Source organism: Argiope bruennichi, chromosome 8 (assembly GCF_947563725.1).
Source record: "Argiope bruennichi chromosome 8, qqArgBrue1.1, whole genome shotgun sequence".
NCBI lineage: Eukaryota > Metazoa > Arthropoda > Arachnida > Araneae > Araneidae > Argiope > Argiope bruennichi.
Genome location: NC_079158.1, coordinates 45495737 through 45509151, shown reverse-complemented (window position 1 = coordinate 45509151; position 13415 = coordinate 45495737). Strand labels below are relative to the sequence as shown.

The 13415-nt window shown below is 28.4% G+C and overlaps 1 protein-coding gene across 8 annotated transcripts in view; it reads right to left on the bottom strand.

Moving 5' to 3' along the window:
- LOC129980573 (zinc finger protein rotund-like) overlaps positions 1-13415 on the bottom strand; it is a 424990-nt gene that overhangs the window by 245059 nt on the left and 166516 nt on the right. Inside the window, exon 2 of one of the 8 annotated variants that reach the window (XM_056090929.1) lies at positions 5125-8080. The exons of the other annotated variants lie outside the window; for them this stretch is intronic. Coding sequence (XP_055946904.1) covers positions 5330-8026 — 2697 coding nt within the window. The 5' untranslated portion in view covers positions 8027-8080 and the 3' untranslated portion in view covers positions 5125-5329. Of the gene's footprint in view, positions 1-5124; positions 8081-13415 lie in introns of those variants that run through there. 8 annotated transcript variants of the gene reach the window in all.

The window sequence follows — 13415 nt, the reverse complement described above, 5'->3', positions numbered from 1 at the left end:
AAATACTTTTAAAAGCAACGATGGTAGATTACGTTTCTTCTCATAAAACAAATACTGAAATAAAACTTGGGAATATATTGTTTGACTGATTTAAAAATATGAAATAAGTAATAACCTCTTTATTTCTTCTTAACAATATTTTAACTTTTGCTTATATTAATTAGTTAAGTAATTAAATGTTTTAAAGACTTCCCGTCATGATTTCAAAAAAAACCGTTTTCATCGATTAAAATTTTTTACAAAATTCCTGTAAATTAAATCTGATAGATCTACTAATGGCGAGCAAAAAATGTATTGTGCAGGTGCAGAAAAAAAATCGTTTTCAATTTCTGTTTTTATTTTATATTGCATAAATTAATCTTTTTTTTTATTATTATTCATAAGTTTTAATATGTGCTTGCAAACATAAAGCTTTTTCGAAATTCTAATTACTTAAAGTAATATATAAATATAGCAGTTTTTATGCAAATCATTGTTTTTTTCCCAACATTCGGTTTTACATTGCAAAATCCTTTTTTGTGTGTATGCAACAAAAATCACGAATATTCCAATCGAAGTGTGTCTATGTAGAATATGTGAAAATACATATAACATATATCCAAAAGACAAATTTAAGCAGTTTAAAATATATTTTGGATAATTATTGTATTTTTCACTTTTATTTCATTTTCCCTGCCTCGCTATTCTTAATTCATTCAAATTTCGGATAATAATTTCTGAATATCATTTATTTATATTTAAAGAATAGATTATTTTTTAAAAAATCAATGCATTTTTTTATTACCAATTAGAACCACAAATTTTTTGTCGCTTGTTTTCTAAACATAGAAAAGCATTTATAATTATCAAATTTAAAGTCGTTTTAAACAAAGCCATGGTTGATAAACAATAAACGTTGGATTTCTTTTATTTATCTACAAAAATTTGTAATTTATAATAGTTCATATTACCTGAATTAAACGCTTTAAGAAAACTGAATCGTAAAAAAAAATTGATGCTTACTGTTTACGTGCGATCATTTTAAATGTAATTACGGATTGTGCAAAGTGAATAGTATTTACAAATATAAATTTTCGTTTATATCTGCATATTTCAGTTTATTAAAACAACAAATAAAATTAATTGTTTGGCTGGGGAAAAAAAATCAGTAATTTCTCGCTCTTTTTATATATTTTTTCAAAAGCATTATAACACATAGTAAACTAATACTTGAATGTAGAGATTCCGAACACAAGTAAGAATATGTACATGAATTTCAAGCTCCGAAAATTTCGATTGCACATATTACCTGTGAAGGGTTTTCGTATTCAGGAGCAAAACCAAAGTAGAAAGACATCTGGCTATGGAACATTGCAATAAAATTTAACAGATAAACGGATTAACTAAATTTCATTTTGTGTCTCATTCGTCTCATAGATATTTTTTTATTTATTTATATATTTAATATGCAGACAATTGAGTAGCGAAAAAACGTAATGTTCTTATCCTCTGAATTACAAAATTATCTTCAAATTAAACATATTCAGAAGTCCTGTTCTCTATAATACTTTACATGTCATATATTGAGTGCAAGACGTGTAAACATGTACAATGGCCAGCTATACTAATGAAAAATTGTAAGTATTCTAAACAAAAAAAAAACTGAAATTCGCCTTTTATTGATTATATTTCTATATTATTCACTCATATCAATGCTCACTCATATCATTTTAATCTATAATTAATAATAATTTAATGGGTTATTTTTAAAATAATGTAAATAATTGTATTTTCTTTTATTTAAGTCAAGAAAAGATTTCAAAAATTAAATTATTAAGATTAGAAATTGTTATATTATTTAATTAGAATTATCTTAACACATATAAAAAAAAATTCAACTGTTTTATGACTATAACTGACATTACACTTTTAAACATAAAAAGAAAATGTTCCACTCTTTAACAAAATAAAACTAACAGAATTATGAAGCTTTGAATATCATTTTAGATTATTTCAGACAATTTCAGTGATAGCCTCGATCGACGCCTGTTCGATTTAGTCGTTGATTGGTAAAAATAATGAAATTCAAATCTTCATAAAATCTTTCAGTTTTAATTGCAAAAGAGCCGATCTTTTTTTGTTTAAAATGTTAGTGCGTCAAGAACATTTTACAATGACTATGATTAAAATGACCGAAATAACAGCAAAAAAAAAAATTTAACTACTTAATTTTTTTTTTCATGATTGTATTTATAGATTTCAATGTATAAATGCAATGTAATTTTTATGTTATTTAAAGCATTTTTTTACTTTTCACAGTTGAAATGTAATTTTTATGTTATTTAAAGCATTTTTTTACTTTTCACAGTATGTGACTATCATAAAAAATTTAAAAATTAGCTTCTTGAGCAACAATTGAACGGACAGAATGTATACTGCATCCGCTAATTACTTTTATACCTTCTTATTTCCCACCATTTCATCTTGAATCCTACAAAACACGAACTTACTTAAGTGTGCGTACTAAAGAAACACAGATTCTTTGCCAATTTAAACCGAAAATCAAATCTAAATTGGATATTTGAAAACTATCATTATAAGTATGCATATTATTTATTTGGTAGAAAATATAATTTATGGAAACACTTTTAATTTTACATCATAGTTTCCTCAAAGAAAAAATTTATATTTAACCAGTATACTACCATTTAAGAATAAAGAAGAAGTGAATAAATTATTCTAAAACGAAAACAGTTTTAATGCTATTTGGACCCTTGTTTTCCAAAATTCACCTTCAATTGGATGTCGTAACTCGAATGTCAAGTAAATGCAATTATAATGCTCCGAGGTAATTGTGTTACGTATGGATATTTAACAGTTTAATAGAAAACTCTAATTTGATTACTATTAAGCGTTAACTGTCAATCGTTAGGAGAAAATGATGTATTAAAAGCTTAAATTCCATTGCAAATGGGGCGTTTTTTAGGGAAAGAGTTTCAATGAATATATGATTCATAACTTAAAAAATATTTCTAGATTCAGAGCAAATTTCAATAATATTAAGTAATTTTTAGTGATATTATGTCTAAAAAGTATTTCTAAATACAGAAAAGCTCAAAAATAACAATCAACATTTAATAATCTTTTATAAAAGAAACGTTTATAAATTCTGAGCAAGATTAAGAAAAATAACGAAGTTTTCAATTAACTTCTGTTTCAGAAATTTTTCAAAACTTGAGACACTTTTAATAACAATAATTATGTTTTAATAATATTATATTTAAAAAACATTTTTAAATGCAGAAAAAAATAAGAACTTGTAATGATATTCTGTTTAGTTCAAAATCATGATTAAAATTAAAAAAATCTTGTGTTTCCATTATATGAAGCTCACTATTCAAGTTAATGAATTTTTTTTATTAATTTTGAATTCTTCTTCTTATTATTAAATCAGAAATTGATAAGAGGAATGAATGATTCATAATAAATCATCATCAGAATTTAAAGGTCATTTAAAGGTGAACAGAGACGTGAAATAAAATGGACACTTTTAATTTCTTAAATTAATCAATAAAATTGTCCATAATTGTAATTGTCCATGGTTGGTTTTTAACCTTAAACTGGAACTTTTTTTTTTTTTTATCTTTTTATCATGTTTTTTTTTTGGGGGGGGGAGGGGGGGGTTTGTAATTTTTTTTTTTCAGAAATAAAAAAGTTTGTAAAAGAAAATTATAAGGAATACACGAAAAACAAATAATTTATTTTGATATCCATTGTTTAATCAAAATTAAACAAATAAAAACATTTTTTAAAAAAATTTTACTTAAAGATTATCGTGTCATTCAGTCAAAAGCACAGTAAGTAAATAATTATTAATCATTTATTTTATAAATCATTATTAATTATAAATAAGCAAAAAATGACACGGGGATGAAATATGAATCATTACATAGTAGAGGATTAAAATTAAAAGTTAAAAACTTATGTAATAAATTTTGCGCAAAGTGAAAAAAGGAAAACATTAATAATAATAATACCTGTTTTTCATTGAAGGCATTTTATTCTTAAATAAAAAAAAATCAACAAAGCTTTGAAAAATTTTATGATCAAGAAATATTTTATCAATCTAATTTCGCTCTGCTGTTTCGGATTGCCACGTTCTTTTAATTTTCCTCAAAAAAAAGTTTTTAATTCTTTTTCTTTTAAATTTCTAATTCCTTAAATTTTAATTTCTTTAATTCCCTTATTTTATAGCAATATACAGGCGAAAAATCAAAACTTGCTTTTAATTAATTAATTTTTAGTATGAACCATTTTACTTTTTCTTTTAAAATTTTACCTAATTAAATTTTCTAAAGGTGAAAAATCATTCATAATTGATTCATTGAATGATTCATTGATTCGTACCATTATCCCAAAACGTTTTTTTAAAAATGATGGAAATATTAAATCCTAATTACTTTCAAAAACTAAATTAAAAGAACAGCAATGTGGTTTTTGAAAGCATTTGTTTTGTTCCTTTAAAATCTATGTTAATTTTTCCATTTACAATACACATAAATATAAGATTAAAATATAAAAGAAACTTGCCTAGATTTTTTCGGTACAGATTTTTGTGTAACTGCTGTTATTATGAAAAAAAAATTACATTAGTCGAGGTTTAACCTCTGTTTTGCAATTTATAATTAAGCTATAAATTCTATGCTATTGAAAAATATTTTAGAATTAGTGATATATTCTAGTATATAATTAGTCATCTATTTATAATATTGGAAATAGGCGTGTATTTTGATCAGCAGAAGACATTTTTAAATTTGAAAAGTAGAAATTAAAGATTCTTTGTCTTTTCTTTTATAATTTATAATTACGATTAAGATTGCTGTGATTGAAAAGTACTTTTAAATTAGTCATATATTCTTATCACCTTAAAAGATATTTTTGAAAAAGAAATTAACTTACGAAACTTAAGAAATTAAGAGTATGAACTGCATCTCCTTTCAACATTTATTCATTTAAATCCAAAAATTAAAGTTCATATTTATAAATAGAAAAAAAGAAAGGAAAAAAAAGGAAAGAAAGAAAGAGTAGGCAATTTTCAGCTCAAAAATTTTGTCAATTTATTTCTTTGGTATTTATTCAGTCCGAAAAACTATTCTTAAACATTTCAAAATTTCAAACAAACAGTGAATTCTAAAGTAAATTTCAACCAAACAATGCAAACAAGTAGAAAGCCATAAAAGAAATGCAACATATTAAATAACAACTGCAAGAATAATACAAAATTTTTTCAAACATTCCAGAAAAAAAATTAAATAAAACACAAATACACTTCAAAACTCATGGTTACATTCTAAGTTTGCAAGGAAACTCTTTTGAAAATCTCATGCAATTTGCTTTCAAAATGAGATAACATTTGAGGATCCGAACCAGCTTTATCTAACACTAATCTGAAAATCGATGCATATTCGTGTTCTTTGAACATCGCTCCTTCTTCGAGAATATCATTCAAGATCTCATCACAAGTTTGGTTCAACAGCTGGATATACTGTCGAGCTCTCTCTAATGACACTTCCCTCGTCATCGTGATGTTGCTCAGGCAACACTGAATCGCAAAAATGCCGCGATGCATCCGCTTCACCAAAGATTCGTTCACCTTCGTCGTATCCGAAACACTGTGTATTAAAATAGAGGCAATGAGTTCACCTAAACCTTCGAAAACGTACTTCATCTCTTTAGGAGACAGCACTGAAACCAAAGTTTCATCTATCTTCATCAAGTCGTCTGTTAGACTTTTTATGGATGTTTCCCAAGCTTGGCTAGGATCATCTTCAGTGGTATTATTCGATAGCAGATGATGAAAGCAATGAGCTCGAACTTCCAAGTGCAAAGCCAACAAGCAAACATCTGAGAAATCTTCATACTCTTTGGCTAACTTCTTCAAACCCGTGGCAGCATTTAAAGCGTGGAGTTCGGCAGCGCCCTCTGGTCTTTCTTGATGTGTTTCCCGAGACCCATATTTGAAATCTTCAACGAAAGTGAGTAGTTGCTCGGAAAACCATTGAAGACTTTCTTGCAGGACAGCCAGATTGAATAGTACGGTGCAATCGTTAATTATTTCCCAGGACTCATGTTCTTCTGAGTGTAAGTTTCTAATTAGCAATTCAGATTCTTCTTTGTTCCGCAGACGAATATCTTCAGGGGATTCTATTATTTCACCTGATTCAGCCACTGAGAGGAACTTCCAATTGGAGAACGATTTCAGAAGCCGTCTAATGTCACGATCTTTCGCCCAGGAGACGCTTAATATATTCTGCTCTTCGTCAAACAGACTTTTAAAGACTTTATGGACCAGATCTTTGTAATCCAGGATCACATAATATATTAGCTGTAAGAAGTGATTAGAATAATCTGGCAAATTGCTCAACAACTTCTGGAGTTCTTTCAAGTTGTCGTTTAAGATTACAGTGCTGGTCAAAATTTGTTTTTCAGAGCCTTCTCGATCAGATGTATTGTCAGGTAGGGTGGAGACAGACCATGATTCCAAGTTTAAGGAAGCGTTTTCGAGAATTCTGTTTATTTCTGAATTCACTTGATCCAAGAAGTTATTGGCACAATCAAATATGAATGCATGCAGCGGGCAATGGTCTCCCGGTTCAATGTCCAGAGCACTCTCAATTTCAGAAACAAATGTTTTAATTGAGTCAAACATGTAAGTTATATTCCTCAAAGATGGTTTACACACCAGAGTTAATTTCTTCGAATTTCTATCGCCAGCGCTATTTTTTAACTGCAGCTCTTTTTCTCGCAAATTATCATAAGTTACTTTTTTTCGATTTCCAATCAAACCTTGTGAGGAATTACGGAATTTAAACAGCATAAGGCACTTGCCATCTGTATAATTCTTCGGCAGGAAAAAATCGGACAGATCACTTATATTCTGAGAGTTGGAAAATACAGAAAGATTCTGCCGTGGCAAAGTGGACACAGGTTGAATCTCCAGATAATTAGTCACAAAATATTCGATCACGCCTTGCATATTAGAATATATATCTGCCATCTGATAACAAATCTCCTCCAATTCACTGTGAAAGGAGGATTTTCCAAGAATGTGCAGGAATATTTTGTTATTTAAAGATATTTGTCTGAAGTGCCCAGTGATTGTTTCCAGTAAATCAACTAAAAACTGTTGGCCTTGTTTGACAGGTAAATCTAGAACTGGTGTGTCAGTAGATTTTTGAATAATATCATACATGTACTTAGATAATTTATGAACAATTTTCATCAGCTCATTTTGGCATTCCTCTTTTAATATTTCAACTGTTTCAGGTATTTTTCCCATCAAAGACATGCATTCCAGCAAAGTTGTGACATATGCAACATTAAAATCTATACTTTTTGTGCTATTTTTTACGATTTCACTGCTAAAAACTTTTTCGTAAGTGACCTCTTCAAAACCAACGTCATGCTTTCCTTGAAAGACGGTATGAAACGTTGACATATACAATTCCTGAGTTAATTCTTCCAAAAATACGGAATAAAGTCTATCAATCAAACGATGAAGTTCACACCTTAAGTTCTTCAGACCTTCTGTATCGCGTAGATCCTCTTCCAAGATAGACAGTGAAGATACAAGAATTTCAGTCGCCTGTAAATATTTCTTATGAGCTAGATGATCATTCACGGTAGCAGGAATTTTTCTTAGTCTTCCTATCTCTTCTAGTATTTGGTAAACATATTTGTGTTCCAGAGATTCCAGCCATAATCTTCTGAGATCATCCCTTTTACACTGCAAAATTTCCTTGCAAGAAATAATACGTTCTTTCAATGCACGACACTTTTCTTTTGCGGTTGAAACTACTTGAATAGATTTACTAGTGCTTTCCAATATTCTAGACAAATCAGGACTGTGACTTTTAATTAGATGATTTAGTTTGGCATCGAGAATTTCAGAATGTTGTTCGAATCGAGCCCGAGTCCTCAATCTGTCTCCATCGCACTTGCTCGACATCAATTCAGAAATTAGATTTGGCAAAGCTTCGCTAGACATGTTTACGTTTTCAATTGACTTTATAATATGGATATTTCTATTTCAAGAACCAGCCTGTTTGAATTAAAACATTTAGTGTTAAAATACTTTTGACAAATTATAACCAAGTTCGTTCTTAGTTTTGCCAACAGCTACACTGTTCTAATATTTAATACTGAAGAGATTTATCATCGTTTCTTCATTTCATTTATAAGATCAAATGATTAGATTTCGAAGCAAAAACTGAGTGCTGACAACTAATTTATTATCGGGAATCAGCAATACATAAATTCCCTAAAAGTTATCCTAATCTTTAAAACTTTTTCAATGTCTTGGGAAAAAATCCCTAAAAAACATACAAAAAAAACTTTACTACGCTCTTTAGGAATTTTTTTTTTCTGTCAATTGTCTCATCACACATCACACTCATATAAAGTCCAATTTTTTTTTTTTTTAAGGAAGTTAAGCTTCTTTGAACACATTTTTTTTAGACATTTTGTAAATAAGAAGCCATGTTGTTTAAAAAGACCAAATGTGAAATAATGAGTTTGTTTTTTGTTAAATGTAGAAATCTAAATCTGTCAATCAAATCGAACGTAAATACTATTGATTTAATTAAACTGAAACTTATCCATCAAATCGAGTATAAGCAAATCAACTGCTTAAACTATAAAGAAATTATTTGTTAATTCGAATATGAACAATACAGTCTTTATAGAAAAGTTTATTTAGAAAAATTAATCAAACAGAAGTAGCATCCAAGAAGTCTTTGTTTGACTAGCTTTTTTGTTTAAAATTCTTCTAATGGATCCAAAAATACAATTGAAGTTTATATCTTTAAACAATGCTCAAATAAAATGCAAACCATTCAAGGTAAAAGGGTAATATTATAATAGTTTATGAAAAGGTGCAAAAATAGAATTAATATTAATCAAAATATCATTATTGGATGCAACCAGTCTGCTTCAATGGCAACTGTATATAAAACAGCTCATAGAGCCAAGAGAATATGTTAAAATATCCATTAAAAAAATGCATGTAAAGAAAAAGTAGTTTCAAACCATGCATTTTAAATCAAATGAAAAATAAGACAGAAGCAGAAAAATATTCAAAGAAATAACAAAATAAAAAAAAATAATAACCGATTGAAAATATTTTTAACAACTGACTGAAAATATAAGACACTATGAAAAAATTACTTAATTGTTAAAAACGACTTAAGACATTAGCTCTGAAAACATTGCTTTACATTAAAACTACTGAAAAATACCCATCTGAACAAAAGGAACTTTTTTTTAATTGAAGTACAAAGCTGTTAGCATGATGAGATACCTAAAATAGTTTTAACCAACCTCAACAAAAATAGTTATGTATTTTAAATGAAAGCAAATTTATCCATGTAATGCGCTAAAGTCTAACTGCATTGATTTATTCGGATATTACAACACGTGATTAAAAAAAGTAAGAATAAATGAAAGCATTTTTAAGTAAAAAGCAGAAGTTTCATATTTTTAAGCAGCTTTAAAACTTTGCAAGAACCTTGGTGAAAAAAAAGGAGGGCAAAAGAATAAAAAAGAACAGAATAGCAAAGCTGGCAAAGTTAAGAAGACAAAAGATAAAGCAGTTCAAAAAAAGGGAAAATATTTAAAGCATAAATAATGGCAAAGATATTGAATAAAATATTTAAAAAGTTAAAATAAATAAATGACAGTATCACATGCAACAATAAAAGAAAAGAAAATAGACAATATAGTCTGCATGCAAAAGATAGTTATTTTTCATTAGTTGAAAATTTCCTTTAAAACTCACGACATTCAATAGCATTCTCATGCGATGCATTATCTAACAACTTTTGAATGCTAATCGAAGTCCGTCATTAAACTGCCAGCCAAACTATGGGTAAGATGTACTTTATTTCATAATAAAATAGGTTTTGCATGCATTCACAATGTTTCAGTTTTAATACGGACTCAATATACTTGCAAATAAAAGAAAGCAAGCAAGAAATAGTAAAAAAAAAATCATAACATAAATCGAACTATGATGAAACATATGAAATTGAACTAAGTGATATAATTTAACACGGCCAAAAAATTAGACTTTCAATTTATGAGTCTTGGAATAAACATGCTTTTTCTATTAAGCCTGTCCTAAATCACCGTTTTTAAAAGCTTCATTAGCTTCGTTTAGCTCGATTCATATTTGAATCGAGCTAATTCGCTTTGAATCTATATAAAGATATTTTGTAAGGAAACTAGGTATTTTTAACAAAGAATGTTTGCCCTTGGCAGACATAGAACTCAGGGTCACTGTAAATTATCAATGGACTGAATCACCAATACACGAGTCTACAATCTTGAAAGCGAGATTCAGCCACCATTTCACCAAGGCATTAGGTTTTAAAAAGAAAAAATAATAATAAATATCGATTTCCTCTGCAATTTTTTTCCATAAAGATTTCAGGTCTTTTAAAACAAGCTTTGTCAATCTTCAGCAACGTGCCGATTTCTTGGATAAAACAGACTTGGATAAAAAAGAATAAGTTATAATTGCTTTAATTAGAGTGACTTAATATCTCATTCTATGCACTTAAATTATATAATATGGAATTATTTTTGTTATCTGCCACTGCTTAAATATACTGTTCGGTATCAATTTGTTTTTTACAATGGATCTTTCCTTAGCTAATAATAGCTAAATGTAAAATCCAGTTAAATCTTTTAATATCGGAATATTTCGGTCATTATAATTCTAAAACTGAACACAAGAGTATTTTTCTTTAACCATGAACCAAGATTTTAATATAAATTATTCAGAAAAAAATGGAAAAAAAATTAGAAAAGATCATTTATACGTCAGATTTGGAGTCCCAACAACGTGGAATTGAAGGGAAAAAAAAGAAAAAGAAAAGAAAATGTTAAATACACAAAAATCTAAATTGTGATAAAATTTAGTAGATTTCGCACGAATATACATTAAAACGTAATAACATCTGAAGCTCAATCCGAATTTTGCAATAACAATTAGGAAGGAATAATGGTCTGCAACTGATCCTTAAGAACTTTCAACAATACAATTTAAATACATGATCATACAATATACGTTCAACTATTAAAGAAAATAATAGCCTTTCATGTCAATTAAACTAAGGCACCTACTGAAATGATTTAATCCTGCAAATGATTTAAACGGGATCACATCATTGTCATAAGTTATCCCTGAAAACTTAAAAATTCCAAATAATTAAAAAAGAAAAATATTCATTACAAATGGTTTAAAAAAATGTCTATGAAAAGACCGATTAGATCATATCAACACAAAAAAGAATGAAATTTTAAATGTTATCTGAAAGAAAAAGAAAATTCATGTTTCATTTCAGCAATGATGATTTCAAACTAAAATGGTAAAAAAAATTCAACCATACGTAATACTGGATTTGTACCTTTGGAAGTAATTATTTATCCACAAGAAAAAAAAATATCTAACTAAAAAAACATTATCAGAGAGCAAGAAATGTATTCAATTTCTACTAAGTCAATGATATTTTTTCAATCATTATTCGCACAGTGCTGAAAGGATTCCAAGGAACTCTGTCAAAACTCAGTATAAGATACTTAAAGAATTATTAACAATTTAATATTAATTCACTTCATTTAAACTCAAATAAGCACTGAATTCTGATTATAGCACTTTCAGGAATAGAATTAACTTTGTGAAAATTATTTAACAGTGAAATCCGCCGTTAAGCAATACACGTACAGTGACATCATTTCATACCACAGAAAAAAATCAGACACAGAAATCCGATACCAGTTTCAACGTAACTGAAAGACATACATCTTCATTCCACAAGGCACTGTTTTTTTTCTTCTACCAATTCCATTCGCTAACACTATTCAATAGAAGATGCTGTTTTTTTTTATCCGAGAAATTAAACCATGGTAGATGCGTTTACTACCGCTGTTAGTATTATATTTCATTTTTAACCCTCTCACCAAATAAGTTTGAAAATCATATTAGGTTATGTTTAAAATATACAAGAGCTGAAAAAAAAATAATCTTTCAGAAATTAACAGATATAAGAATATTATAAAGGAAAGCTTGCGTTATAAAATAGCATTTCCAATTATTTCTAGTTGGCAATGCCATTTTAAAATGCAAGCTCACAGATTGTGCAAATTTCATTTTAAAATATGGCCTGACAAATATTAAGTATAAATTTAAAATAAGCAAACGTAACTGAGCTGTACAAGAATAAATGAAATGTGTTTCTAAAATATGAAATACCAAAACTGAGATACTAGAAAAGAGCTATTGTGTTACATATCTATTAAGAAAATTAAAACCACAACAAATATAAAGACGGATGTAAGTTTAAGAATTTTAATATCTTCCCTCAAACATTTTAGTAAACAATTAATAAGCATCCAACAGGAAATTAAGGATTTGACGTATTTTAAAAATGATAATTTATTAATTATTTAACGTATTTATATTAAAAACTTTAATCGACTGTCAAACATTCGATCTATAATTTTGAACATTCATTCAAATAATTATAAATGCCAACTGCCCATGTTACTGAATCATAATTTTCACATGATGCAAAACCAACTATTTCCATGAGGTCAACTGACGATCACGGTCATCATAATCATCATATTGTCAACTGGCATGACTGTACATAACAATCCAATCATATGTCAAATGTGCATGTGCATATTGCCTACTATCAAAATATGCGTTTCTTTTACATAATCAATGTAATCTGACATGCATTTTTTTCTTACAAGTATTACATACATTAAGTATGAATTATAAAATTAAATTAACACAACAAATTTGGTGTGCATAAATTCATTTCAATCAAATATCATCGCATTGCTGCAGTCTTCAGAACAGTTGCATGTGATGAATCTCGTACAAGGCCCTAAATACCACCGGGGGAAGTGCTGCGAGGCCTAGAGTGTAGCACCATCCCAAGTAAGTAGACATGTGATTATGATTCCAAGAAACAATAAATGTGGGCCCCTCCATCATGTGTTGCCTCGAGGCTCTCAAATCTTTAGCTACAATTCTTATCAAAGAGTCCAAATACTTCTGTAGAATACTCTGTCCAATTTTTCGAAAGAAAAAAAAATTAAACCATAGAACATGCTTTCACCACAACTATTACTATTTTGCTCTTCGCCAAGTAAAGATCACCTCGAAATCACGTAAAGTTATGTTTCAGTAGAAGAACGCAGAAATACATAAAAGAGCGACGAAGAAAAAAAAAAGTGATACTGAAAAAAAATGAATGATTGACCAGAAAATGTAGGACCGGCGAACTTTGTGGCCAATCCATTCTGCTCGGAAGATAAGAAAACAAGAGAAACGACACGAATGTGTGAATAGACAACAACCCAGG